Here is a 12370-nt window from a genome sequence, read left to right on the forward strand (position 1 = left end):
CTGAAATTGAATAAACCATACAATATTGATTAGTTTGAAAACTAAGTAGTACTTATACAATCAAAACTTACGCTGCAGATGCGGCTGTTTTCGGTCAATTCCAGTCGGAAGGTAAACGGCAAAAAGAAATCACTGTTTTTTCAGTAGCTCGTCGCGCGGAACCCGAAAAAAGCTCAAGATTTTTAATAGGTACATGCTGTTGTCGTAGCTGTTATTGCAATTCTGCACTAACACTTCATTGCGATCAATTTTCAACCACAAAACCAGAGATCAATTATAATTTAGTTTTAACTTTCGCGACTTTGTAAACAGCATTCGAGCTGAGAGAGCATTTAAGTGAAGTCACTGGAAGTGCATACAGGTATATAGGTTGCCAGAATAATTAAATGTTTTGTCATTGTAAAACTTGTTGTCAGTTTTCTTCGCGCAACTCTACATTCATAGACTCTGGTTTATTGAGTCAAACCAGAATTTTAGTTCAAATCTCACAACTCTAAAATAAGAAGTTTGGTAAAAACAAGCCGGACTTTTGTTGAAATCAATAACTTAGTTTGAAACTAGCAATATTTTTGTTGACATTACAGAGTTCTGTTTGACCTTCGACCTTGACGCTTGCTCCTAAGCAGTGCGTCAAGAAAGCCTTAGCAGTTTTTTTTTCCTTTTCGGGTCGCGCGCCTATTTTTTTTCCTGAGTGCTTTTTTATAGCCGAGCAAACGAGTGAAGCCTAAAGTGGATTGTGGCTGCTCAGTCAAGGATAACGGATCAATTGGTGAGCTCGTTTCATGCTACTATTTCTAATCTATAAAATATGTATGACTGCACATTCAATCGTTACAATGGTGGGATGTAAATATGATTTTTCAACAAACTATGGATGGTTCGTCACTGTGAGTGTCGACACAAACTCTGATTCATGATTTATTTATGTTTAACATTTTTTTTTTTCAGAACACCTCTTATATACCTTAATTTTTGTAATTAAAAAAACTTTGAATGGGTTCGACCATTACAAGTGTAGACTTGCGAAAGGTTCACTTTATTCAACAAACTTTGGATGGTTCGCCCACTGTAAGTGTCGGCATAAGAATAACAGTGTTCTATGATGTCCCAACCAATGCGAGTTTTTGTTTTTCTTTTCAAATGAGTAAAATATATAACACATGCTTTCGTCCTGACATCAGGAATGTTAATTTAGGTATTTGTTCAACAAACTTTGAATGGTTGTCACCTCAAGTGTCGGCATAATTTTCCTCTACATAGAAATTGTTCAATATCCTATGACCCCAACGATCCTCCCCATTAACAAACATCCCTCCCAGTAACCTTTGTGGAGATGCAGAAGGCAAACACGGTCTCCAAAAAGCAAGTTACACACTAACATTCCTTCCCCCAATCCCACCTGACTGCAAGGACGTGGCCGGCGCCGTTATTGACCCTATATAAATAGAGGCACTGAATTATGCACACTGAAGAAGATTATGGCCAATCCCAGCCGAACTTCTAGTTGATTCTTTGTGGCATTTTCACTGACTTCGGTCATCACGGAATAGCAACCATTGATATGTGTAGTCAGTCTAAGCTAAGCTAAGCTAAGCTAAGCAATATTTTTGTTGACATTACAAATGTTCTATGTAAAAATCACCTAAAGTTTAGTTTGTTTCCCAACTAAAGGCATAATTTTGAAAACAAGACAAATCATTAGTTAGAAACAACTAAATTACAGGCTTGAAAAACAACAAAAATTTGATTGTTTCAAACTTTACTGATTTTTCTCCGTGTATGAAGTACAAAATCAGATTTTTGCACGGTTTTCACGCTGGTGGCTAGTTGAAGCATACTTTGAGATCCGAGGTTATCGGAATCAAGCTCAAATGACAGGTGGCCCAAATTGCCCTGCATGACCATACTGCCCCGCCTTTCCCTATGTTCTGGTTTCTGTTCGGATTTTTTTTTGTTCCTGTTTCATCACTTTTTGATCTCGTTTTCAGGACATGAGGTCTCTGAGTTTAACAAGAATCCGTTCCTAATAAAGACATTATAAATTTCACGTTTCAGACTTTGGCGGCAATCGTGGTGACTTCAACAATGGAAACGATTTCAGCAATCCGCAAGTCATTCAAGATCTGCTCCGTTTGGCTTTCATATCCGGCAAAAATCTGGGCGAGGGCATAGCCAGTGGAAACAACAACCCATTCAACAGCTCAGACTCGCCACTGTCAGGATTGAATCTTTCCAACGGATTCAGCGGCCGTAACTTCGGTGGCGGATCGAACAACTTTGGAAACAACGCCGGCAACCGAAACAACTTCGGAGGCAACCCGAACAACCCCGGTCAACGAAACTTCGGCGGCCAGCAACGAAACCCGAACAATCCTGGTAATGCTTTTGGCGGTGGCAATCCGAACAAGTTTGGCAGTTCCAACAACCAGCAGCAAAACCGCAACCTGAACCAAAACCGCCCGGAGAGAAACATGAACAGACGCTTTTAGACAAACAGCCGCCTGTAAATCCTTGTAAGAGTGAGAGCAATGGCGGGGCTAACCTAGGACGAAGGTTGCCAACTATGTTTCCGAATGCGACTTCGATACGGATGACTATTTCGTAGAGATATCGCCTTCCCCGACTTTTTCCAGCGAGCAGAAAAATATTTAAAACTACATTGTGTGACCGTATGGAAAATCATATTCAAGACGAAAAGAGGCAATTTGCATACAATACAGTTTAATGACGATGGAGATATAACTACATTTTCAATGATGATAAAAAAATATTCTTACTTTTACGATTTAATGGATTTTAGATGATCTTGATTTGATATGTGTATGAGGATTATAAAATATACAACAAAACTTATTGTAATTCCACAACAATTGGTAGTTTCGTAATTGTAATTACACTTAAGATTCGATTTTATTTAATCGCAGCATTATAGCATTTTATTGTGGAGAAAGAAACTTGAAATTCATCAAACTACAAATTTAAATGGTAATGAAGCAAAACAAATCAATGGAAATTTGTGGATAAAGAAGCAAAAAATTCATTGTATTAGTAAACTTAAACCATTTTGACAAGATCAAAGCATAATACAAAACTATTGAAAAATCTCGTCGGTGGTGAGTATTGGCGCAAACAATTTTTGAGACATGGTTCGAAAAACGTCACTAAATGTGATCTGATACCGTTTCCTTGTTCTCTGCCGCACCCCGACGAATTTGATATGATCATAAATTATTAAAAAAAATCTATAAACGTAATCTTATCAATATAAGAAAGTTTGTCTTTTGCATCTTGAACAATTATTAAACAAAAAGTAATGATATAGTGGAAATTTTCGCACTTACCCATGGAAAACGTCGCTGTCAACTGGAGTAAAAAAGAAAAAAAGAAGCCCAAAATAATTGTTTTCAGCACTTCTCGCTATGTTGGATGGAATGCTTCCAACTAATGTACGATGTCAATGGATTTTAAATGTTTGAGTCCAATTTTTATGAGAGGTGGCAGCAACGTGGTGCGCTAAATGGTAGAAGTTAGTTTTTTTTTTGTTCGTTTGATTTTTCTTTCCATATAAACTACACTTTCTTCGTGTTTTTGGATAGTATAAAAACTCTGCATGAACGTTTCCTTTCTTTTTATATTTTATGAGATCCGATTGCTTCAGAGAGTGGGACACAACCTCCCCTCAACCACACAAACACACAAATAATGTTGAAGCTAGTTATGGATCAGAAGAGAATCAACTGAGAACTGTTCATTGGAAGAGATGGTGGCCGAACCGAACGCATTTCTGAAACCATCTTTCTGTGGCAGCAAATGTCGTTTTTCGGGGACTGTGAGAGCACTGCTGGCATATGACCGGGGTTGGCTACCGGGACTAAAGCAGGACCTTGCTGCCATCAGAGAGATGTGGATGAACACACACACACACATCGTAACTGGAAGAAACAACAGTAAATGATTTACAGTCAACGTGTCTTAGTGCGGATGTTGACACAAATTAATATTAAACCTAATTTAAGTGTGAATAATGGTAACATTATAAACTAATAAAATAGTGCAAAACGTATTGGAAAGCTGTATGTATAATCTCACTTTATTCAGGATAAACCAGATAGTATCACAGCCCACAATGCCACGAATACAATGAACGAATCCAAGTGTGTAACCAAGCCGAGCTGGTAGGTCGTCAGTGATCATATGTGGCAAAAAAAACCTACAAGACCTGCTAGCGTGATCTCACATCATTTATTCATCGGTTTTAAATCGGCATAAGATACCATCAACCTTAGCCGAGTGGTTGGAGTCCGCGGCTACAAAGAACCCATGCTGAAGGTGTCTGGGTTCGATTCCCGGTCGGTCCAGGATCTTTTCGTAATGGAAATTTTCTTGACTTTCCTGGTGAAGCCATTCCTCCTGCTGTCTTGATCTTCCTCCTCTGCGCCGTTTAGGTGTTCATCGTAGTGCTACTTCCACCTTTCAATCACCTCACGTTCGTCCGTCAGTTGCTTATCAAACATCGCACGCGTCGGAACACGCGGCGAAAGAACACCCTAGTGGTCGATTTTAGTGTCTCCCGGTGCGCCTTGAAGTAGCCAAAGTTTTTGGAGAGTGAAATAAATCTCCAACATGCGGATGTTAAGAGCATACAGCTGCATCACACTCGCAACTGTGTGCTCATCGAAATGAATTCCCATGAAGTTGTCTCACGCTACCAAAAAGTACATAATTGGAAGCGAACAATGCTTGTGGAAACGCCAAGTTTCGGATTCCTCGGATAATGATGCAGTGACGGTTCGGGTCCACGACCTGCCTCCATTGTCGTTGATCATATGCCTAAGTATGGAGAGGTAATCTCCATCAGGAATGAAAAGTGGAAACACTATTTTCCCGGAATATCGAACGACGTGCGAGTCCTGAGGATGAATTTACTTCGTCACATTCCCTCTTTCATTACCATTGGAAAAGAGACAACTTTGGTGTTTTATATCGGCCAGCCCAAATCCTGCCGCCTATTGGGCCATCCGGTCCATACTGGCAGCAAATGTCCGGATTCATGTTCTCCATTAATTCATGAACCACTTTCAACATCGACATCTTCGAAATCCATTCACGAGTTGTTTACTCTGGATGACTTCCCACCGATCAACAATGACCAGCAAATACATCCAACTCCTGTTAGAACAAATGAGCCAGAAGAAGCAAAACGAAAGAGCGACGACCAGTGGACTGATGATGACAATACATCGAACTCGTCCATCGAGTACAATGGAACAACAAACAAGCGACGGCGATCAAGACCTGCTAACAAAGAGGGTGCAACGAAAAAAACTTGCTCTGATAAGTGTTCCCCAAACACCGGTCATGCGGAAATCGATTCACTTTCTGGTGAAAAAAATAATTTACCCGAACATAAATGTATTAAAGGTTCTGAACCTTTAGGAAGTGGAAATCGGCACTGTTAAGCTGGGTACGGCGAGTAAGCCTTTAAATAAACGAATTGAAAAAAAAAGATACCTCCATTCTTATCCCGGCACATTTCGGCTCGCGGCACAAAGCCTTTACGGGAGTTTCTTGTAGAACTTACGTGTTTCTTGAGAACGATACAGCTGATCTAAGTATCTCTTCGCACTCCAACTCTTCCAGGCGGCGCTTTTTATGCCGGAATAGATGGGTGTCGAAATTAGTTTCGACAAATGGTCACTCGGGCTGTAAACACCCACTTGCAATCCACAAGGTGTTTTCCTGCCGGTTTCGGTACGAGTTCACATGTCTCGTTCTTGCGTAGTGACTCGAGCTCACTATTGATGGCAGATTTCCAGTGGCTCCAGTCATCTCGCTTCCTCAGGCCATCGATGGTTGACGATAGGTTCTCTACGAACGCCTCCGCATTCAATGCGAAAGCCATCTCCACGTCGCCTGTCGCTTGGGAATCAGCAGAACCTGCGAAACATTCACCGCCAGTATTTGCTTCAAAGCCAGTAATAAAATCAAGAAACTTACCGGGGATTATGCGCTCCCGTCCGCTTTGCCTCGTGGACGCCTCTGCAGGGAAGTTTCCACTATTTGATTGCGAAGGAGCGCACCGGTTGGTTCCTCGTACTCCTCATCATCAGCGGATTCGCTTCCTCCAAGCGATTCAATTTCGCTCGGTTTCGCTGCTTCAGGTCCAACACCCACTTTCACAACAGGTTCATCATCGTCGTCGAAGTCGTATACCACCTTCACTGGTTCGGTACGCTTCATCTTCCTGTTTTGGTCAAATGTGAAAATCGTTTTCTTCCTAGCCGTTAGTGGTGTATCCAACCATCACATTTTTCTCGCTCCTCGGGTCCAATTTACCACGCTTCTCTTTGGGCACCCATGTGTAAGCAGTTGAACCGAACACTCGCATTTTGTCTATGTTCGATTTTCTGCCGCGCCACATTTCATACAGAGTTTTTCTCTCTTCCAGAGCAGACGTCGGACTTCTATTCAGGATGTAAACGGCGGTAAGGACAGCTTCACCCCACATCGCTCTTGGCAAACCAGCATCTTGCAGCATGGAACGAGATTTATCCAGCAACGTGCGATTTAATCGTTCCGCTACCCCGTTCTGCTGCGGAGGGTACGGAACGGTTGTCTCCATACGGATGCCTTCAGTGCGGCAATACTTCTTGAACGACTGACCAGTGTACTCCCCGCCGTTGTCGCACCGGAGCCTCGACACCCTTGTGCCGAAGAATGACGTCACCAGTGCACAGTACTGCTCGAATGTCTCCAGGACCTCATCTTTCGATTCGAGCAAATAAACCGTCGTGAAGTGGCTATAGTCGTCCATAAACGACACATAATAGCGCTTGCCATTCCACGTAGTCGGAGTAAACGGCCCACACACGTCGGAGTGTATGAGTTCCAACGGACGAGATGAACGCCGCTCAACACAACATCAATCATTCCCGAACGTCTACTACTGGAGCACTAGCGCAAGTACTGGAACACGTGTACCAATAGTGGCTCAAGCGATTTTATGTTAAAAAAATAGTTTTATCATTCTTTTTATATTTTTCCCATATAGTAGAGGTTCAAATCTTTCTGTTGACGCCAAAAGATCTGTGTTAAAGATTTTAGTTATTTCGTTATGATTTTTTATAGCTTAGGTAGTCCACTAATGGCACCGGCACCCTATACCTCAACGTTTTCTCCTTCTCTCAAACGCAACTCCTGGAACTGCTTCTTCAGGAAAAGCTTCCCGGCGATTCCGACACGCTCGAATGCGTTCTTCAAAGCGTCCCACGCTTCTTTCACCGTCCTTTTGTCCTTCGCGAATAACAGTTGGTCCTCTGCTATTCGGTGGATGAGTAAATTTTTGCACTTCCGGTCCCTAGCCATGTGTTCTTCGAGGTTCTTCTTCTTCTCCGCCCTGACAGCAGCCGTGTCCTCCGGGAGATCCCTCGCGTACTCCTCGTCCTCGATGGCGTTCTCCAGACAGTTCAACAAATTTTTGTCCTCCATCAGAACCTCAATTCGGATTTTTTTCGCGTCGCAAGCACTACTTTTTCCGCGCTGGGCCGATAACCTAATAAAATAGGCAGAGTTACACGTGAACACGTCTTTATTGGGTGAGAACGTCGGCAAAAGAGACAGAATTTTATTTGAAAATTTCTTAGCCTACTACGATTGAATTCAAACTATATCTAGTTAGGTTGCTAATGGCAACGTGATCGGTTGCGCGCTCAACAGTAGTGACCCTTAAAACTGCCACCGGACTCTTGACCCGACCGGTCGAAAAGCTTTGCATTCTGCCGCTTCCAGAAGACGACATCGTGAAACCCTGATAGGCCTTTTCATGTGACAGATCCGTCTATGCATTTATGTACATCGGTGGAGGACCGGTGCTAACACGGGACTGTCATGTCCATAGAAGAAATGTCAAAGAGCTTCCCGATCAGCTGATTTGAAACGTCTTGTGAATAGGCCTATAGAGACTCGCAAAGGACTGATTCCAAGCAACAGCACCAAAATTTGGTAAATTTTTTAATTCATTTTTTTCTATTGAGCTGAAACTTTGCACAGTTTTCCAGTTCCATCTAAATCGTCATTTTCCGATATCAAATCTTCAAGTTGAGTCACGACTAACTTTTCAAAAGGGTGTATGTGAAAATGGTTCAAAAATATTCAAAAAGCTGCACAGCAAAAACGGTTCGTTCGATTGTTAGACAACTAAAGAAACAAAGTTAGACAACTAAATAAAGATTCCAAAAAAAATACACACAGTAAAAAAAATTTTTTTTTTGCATTAAAAAACTAATTTTTGACACAAAAACTCAAATATCTCAAAACCCTATCGGAATACCAACGTAATTTTTTGAGGGAAAACGACCGTCCATTATATTAGCTATCTACCATAAAAATTTGGTGATGGTAAGCCAATAAACAAAAAAGTTATGACATTTCAAACATGTCACAATTTTCACATTTAGTAGAAAAAAAAATTTTTTTCGGTGTAAATTATTACGGGAACCGCAGTTTGTTGCTGATTTTATTGTTAAGGGCCTTGCGTGAATTAAACAAGTCGTTTTCATGTATTCATTAGTATTATGTATATTATATGTATAAATATTATGTATATGTATAAATATTATATGTATATGTATATATGCATAAATTAAAATGAATTAACAGATTACACGAAAATATTTTGTTTTTACCAGGATATTTTTTTTTAGAGTATGATCGATGAGTTTCTAAATGTTATATATAAACTTTAAAAGTTTTAAATTTGGGTATGCGTTATGAGATCATGAAAACATTTTATTATTACTTTTATTTAATTATTATTGTTATTCAATTTTTTTACATATCGAACACTTTTGCATCATTATCAGTACAGTTCGAGTATAGTTTTGCTTTAATTTTATTTTCTGACAATGGAATGAAACAGTGAAATTTTTGGGTTCCTTGGATCGTTTTCGCGTTATTATATTGCTCGCTGAGCTCTGATGCCGTTAATTCGTACTCTTCAGTAGTAGTAAAACAAAATGATAATTTTGTTAAATCTTCTTCTTTTTCTGCGATTCGCCCAATCAAATAGTTCTTTTGCAGTTTTCAATTGGATGCTCACGTTCTTTGGCTAAACTTGCTCTTGTGGCCATGCGATTTTATGGTTCCTCCAATAGCATCACAAGGACCTTTGCCATGTGACGTAGCAAAGAAATGCCATTCTGCATCAATTCCGTACTTTGATTTAAATGACATAGGCTCAAAAAATTCTTACGGTTTTTGTACTGCGATGCTGCCTCCATCAGACATGAATATATCTTTCTGATTTCTTTATCCTTATCAACGCGTAAAAAGTTAATCATTTTGGCAATGAACAAAATTTACAGATACTGAGTCGTGTCTTAAATCTTCGGAAATTACAATAAAACTAAAATGTTCAATTTGGCGTACTTCCATTGAAATAAATAAACGAATGGATGAATTGTAAGCTTGTTGTACGTTCCAGTTGATGGGACTGCACTTCATCTTGCAATACAAAAGCTATAGTTTTCAGAAAAATCACAAATGACTAAAAATTCACCATCTTGTAATGTATTTTTCGTATTTTTTAAAAAGCGGGATTGCTCTGTTTTAATAAAGTCGTGATGAATTAAACTTTCTAATTTCAAGCAAAAAAATGACACAAAGTCATCTACAGGTTTTACAATAGTTTCTAGGTCACACCTATCCGTGGTCACCCATTGCTCAAATGATAACTGATCAATATAATTTTCTTCAAACTGCGAATAAAGTATTTTCCAATGATGAAGAATCTGGACAATCCGAACAAGATCGTAGATAGCAATTTGATGTTGTATTTTCACACAAAAGACCAGTTAACATTTTAATATCCTTTGATAAATTGATTCTTTTCAAACTATGTAAGATTAGGTTAATATTTTCGTGTGTTGTGCACACACAAACATTATGTGTTCCTGAATTGGATAGAAGCTTGCATTGCCTTGGACGAAGGCTTGCAAATGAGGAAAAACCTACCTTAATATTTTCGTTAATTTCCTTGAAGCGTGTATACGCTTCTTTCAAAGTAGTCATCATTAATCGTTTTTGGATTGCTTGACGCTTTCCATCTTTTTTTACAGATACATAATCTTTTTGGCCAGGCATAGCTCTACTTACTTCATCGTCTTCAAAATATTGAATTTTTTTTCTGTTAATGAAGTACTCAACCTAGCATTTTTGGTTACAAGACAGTTATTTTTGAATTGTTTTGCCTCTTTTGCTGTATTTCTATTGGTTTTGAACTCATCAATGGCGTCTTGAATAGACCACGAGCTTGGCAGCATCGACAAAATCAATAATTTTTCTTTCCTTGTCGTGGCTAGATTCGAGAACCTTTCCTTCATATTCATAATTACCTCATCGTAGTCTGTATTTTCCACATCCTCAGGTCCTAATTTGAAGAGGTTTCTTCGTACAGCTTCGTTGATTTCACGGTATTTTTTCTCGGGATAATTGACGTAACCCATCTTCGTCCATTTAATCGGAGTCACTTTTATTCCAGCTATCCCTTCGTTGAAGCGTTCGATGTTGACCTTCTGGATGCACTCATCTTCTGATTGATTTGTTGAAACAGATGTCGCTGATGGTACCGTGGCAAGACTATCTGCACTTGGTACTTCTGGTAACTCCTCAGTTGTTGTCGGTGCATCTAATAATTCCTCAGTTGTTGTTGTTTTCGAACTTCCTGCAACCTGATCCACCGATGATGTACAGATTGTCCGTTTGTCAACGTTTAAACGGCAGGACGTACAAATGCGTAAATTTGTATTCAATGTAGACATTGGAGCATAACCAGCCGCTTTCAGTTTATCTATGGTGCTTTCGGTGAGATTTCGTAGCTCTTTCGAACACTTTTTTTCTGCAAACGGCCTGCAACAGTTGAGAAAGCGACTACTCATGTTGCTCGTTAGATTTTAATAAACAAAATCCCTTTTAAGTTTTTACTGACTAGTTTGGTGTCGTTTGCTTGACTGAAAAAAAATTTACAATTAAATCTTTTATAACCATAGTGGTAGTATATTTTTAGCTTTTTCGTGAGTATGTTCATGGTATGTACCTATCATGTTTTTGATGTTGTTGAAGTTACTCGCTTTCTCCCAAATATGATTAACAAAGTATATTCTCTACCAAGGCGGGTCTATACCCAGGTGTAATCAGATTTTAACTTTGTGGAGAAACCCAGCGCCGAGAAAACCGACCTGCTTTACGTATACTAGATCACCTGGGTATAGACCCGCCTTGTTCTCTACGAGGTAAACTTTTTGCAGGTAAACTAGTCGTATACCTGTATAGAAAACTTTTTTTGTAGCTTTTGTCTTCAATATTAGATTTCTTATAGGTTTCTTTTATCAAAAGGTTTCAACACTATTGAGAGAATTTTTCTTCAGTTACGTACAATAAAAAATATGACACTATCAAGACTTTAGATCACAACACTGGATCGCGTCTAACTTTCTAATAGATGCTATAATTAAATAAAATATCATGAAAACAACTTGTTAATCTCATGTGGTACCCTTAACAAAAAATTCAGCAACAAACTACGGTCCTAAAAAAAATTAACAATGAAAAAAAAAATTTCACCAAGTGTCAAATTTGTGAAATATTTGAAATGTCATAACTTTTTTGTTTATTGGCCATCACCAAATTTTTATGGTAGATAGCTAATATAATGGACCGTTTTCCCTCAAAAAATTACGTTGGTATTCCGATAGGGTTTTGAGATATTTGAGTTTTTGTGACAAAAATGATGTTTTTTAATGCAAAAAAAAAATTTTTTTTTACTGTGTGTATTTTTTTGGAATTATTATTTAGTTGTCTAACTTTGTTTCTTTAGTTGTCTAACAATCGAACGAACCGTTTTTGCTGTGGCAGCTTTTTGAATATTTTTGAACCATTTTCACATACACCCTTTTGAAAAGTTAGTCGTGACTCAACTTGAAGATTTGATATCGGAAAATGACGATTTAGATGGAACTGAAAAACTGTGCAAAGTTTCATATATTTTTGAAATGGTCGATCAGAATGACTTGCATGCCTCCGTGGAATCCCTCTACTAAAAATTATTTTTTTATTTCAAGCATAATTCTTCAATCCGACGTATTTGCAAAAATAAACAAACCGAGATTTGCTTTGCATGGGCTTGACAAACGCATAATCTACATATTGAGCCAACAAAAGTATTCCTAAAACCATTTTTCGATTTTTTGAAATAAATTTCAATTCTGCCCTATGTGCACTTTACTCAGTGTTTTTAATTTGGCTACATACACCATGTGTTTGTAAAGCGACTCAACTGTCAACATTTTCATGCTAGCGCATACACCCGTACATA

General features: G+C 38.9%; 1 protein-coding gene across 1 annotated transcript in view; it reads left to right on the forward strand.

The window, feature by feature from the left end:
* Window positions 1-4076, forward strand: part of LOC5576001 — a 38609-nt gene extending 34533 nt beyond the window's left edge. The window contains exon 7 of the mRNA XM_001662295.2: window positions 2056-4076. Within this exon, the coding sequence (XP_001662345.2) occupies window positions 2056-2489 (434 nt within the window). The 3' untranslated portion in view covers window positions 2490-4076. The remainder of the gene's footprint in view (window positions 1-2055) is intronic.
* Window positions 4077-12370: the final 8294 nt, after the last annotated feature.

Source organism: Aedes aegypti, chromosome 1, assembly GCF_002204515.2.
Source record: "Aedes aegypti strain LVP_AGWG chromosome 1, AaegL5.0 Primary Assembly, whole genome shotgun sequence".
Classification (NCBI taxonomy): domain Eukaryota; kingdom Metazoa; phylum Arthropoda; class Insecta; order Diptera; family Culicidae; genus Aedes; species Aedes aegypti.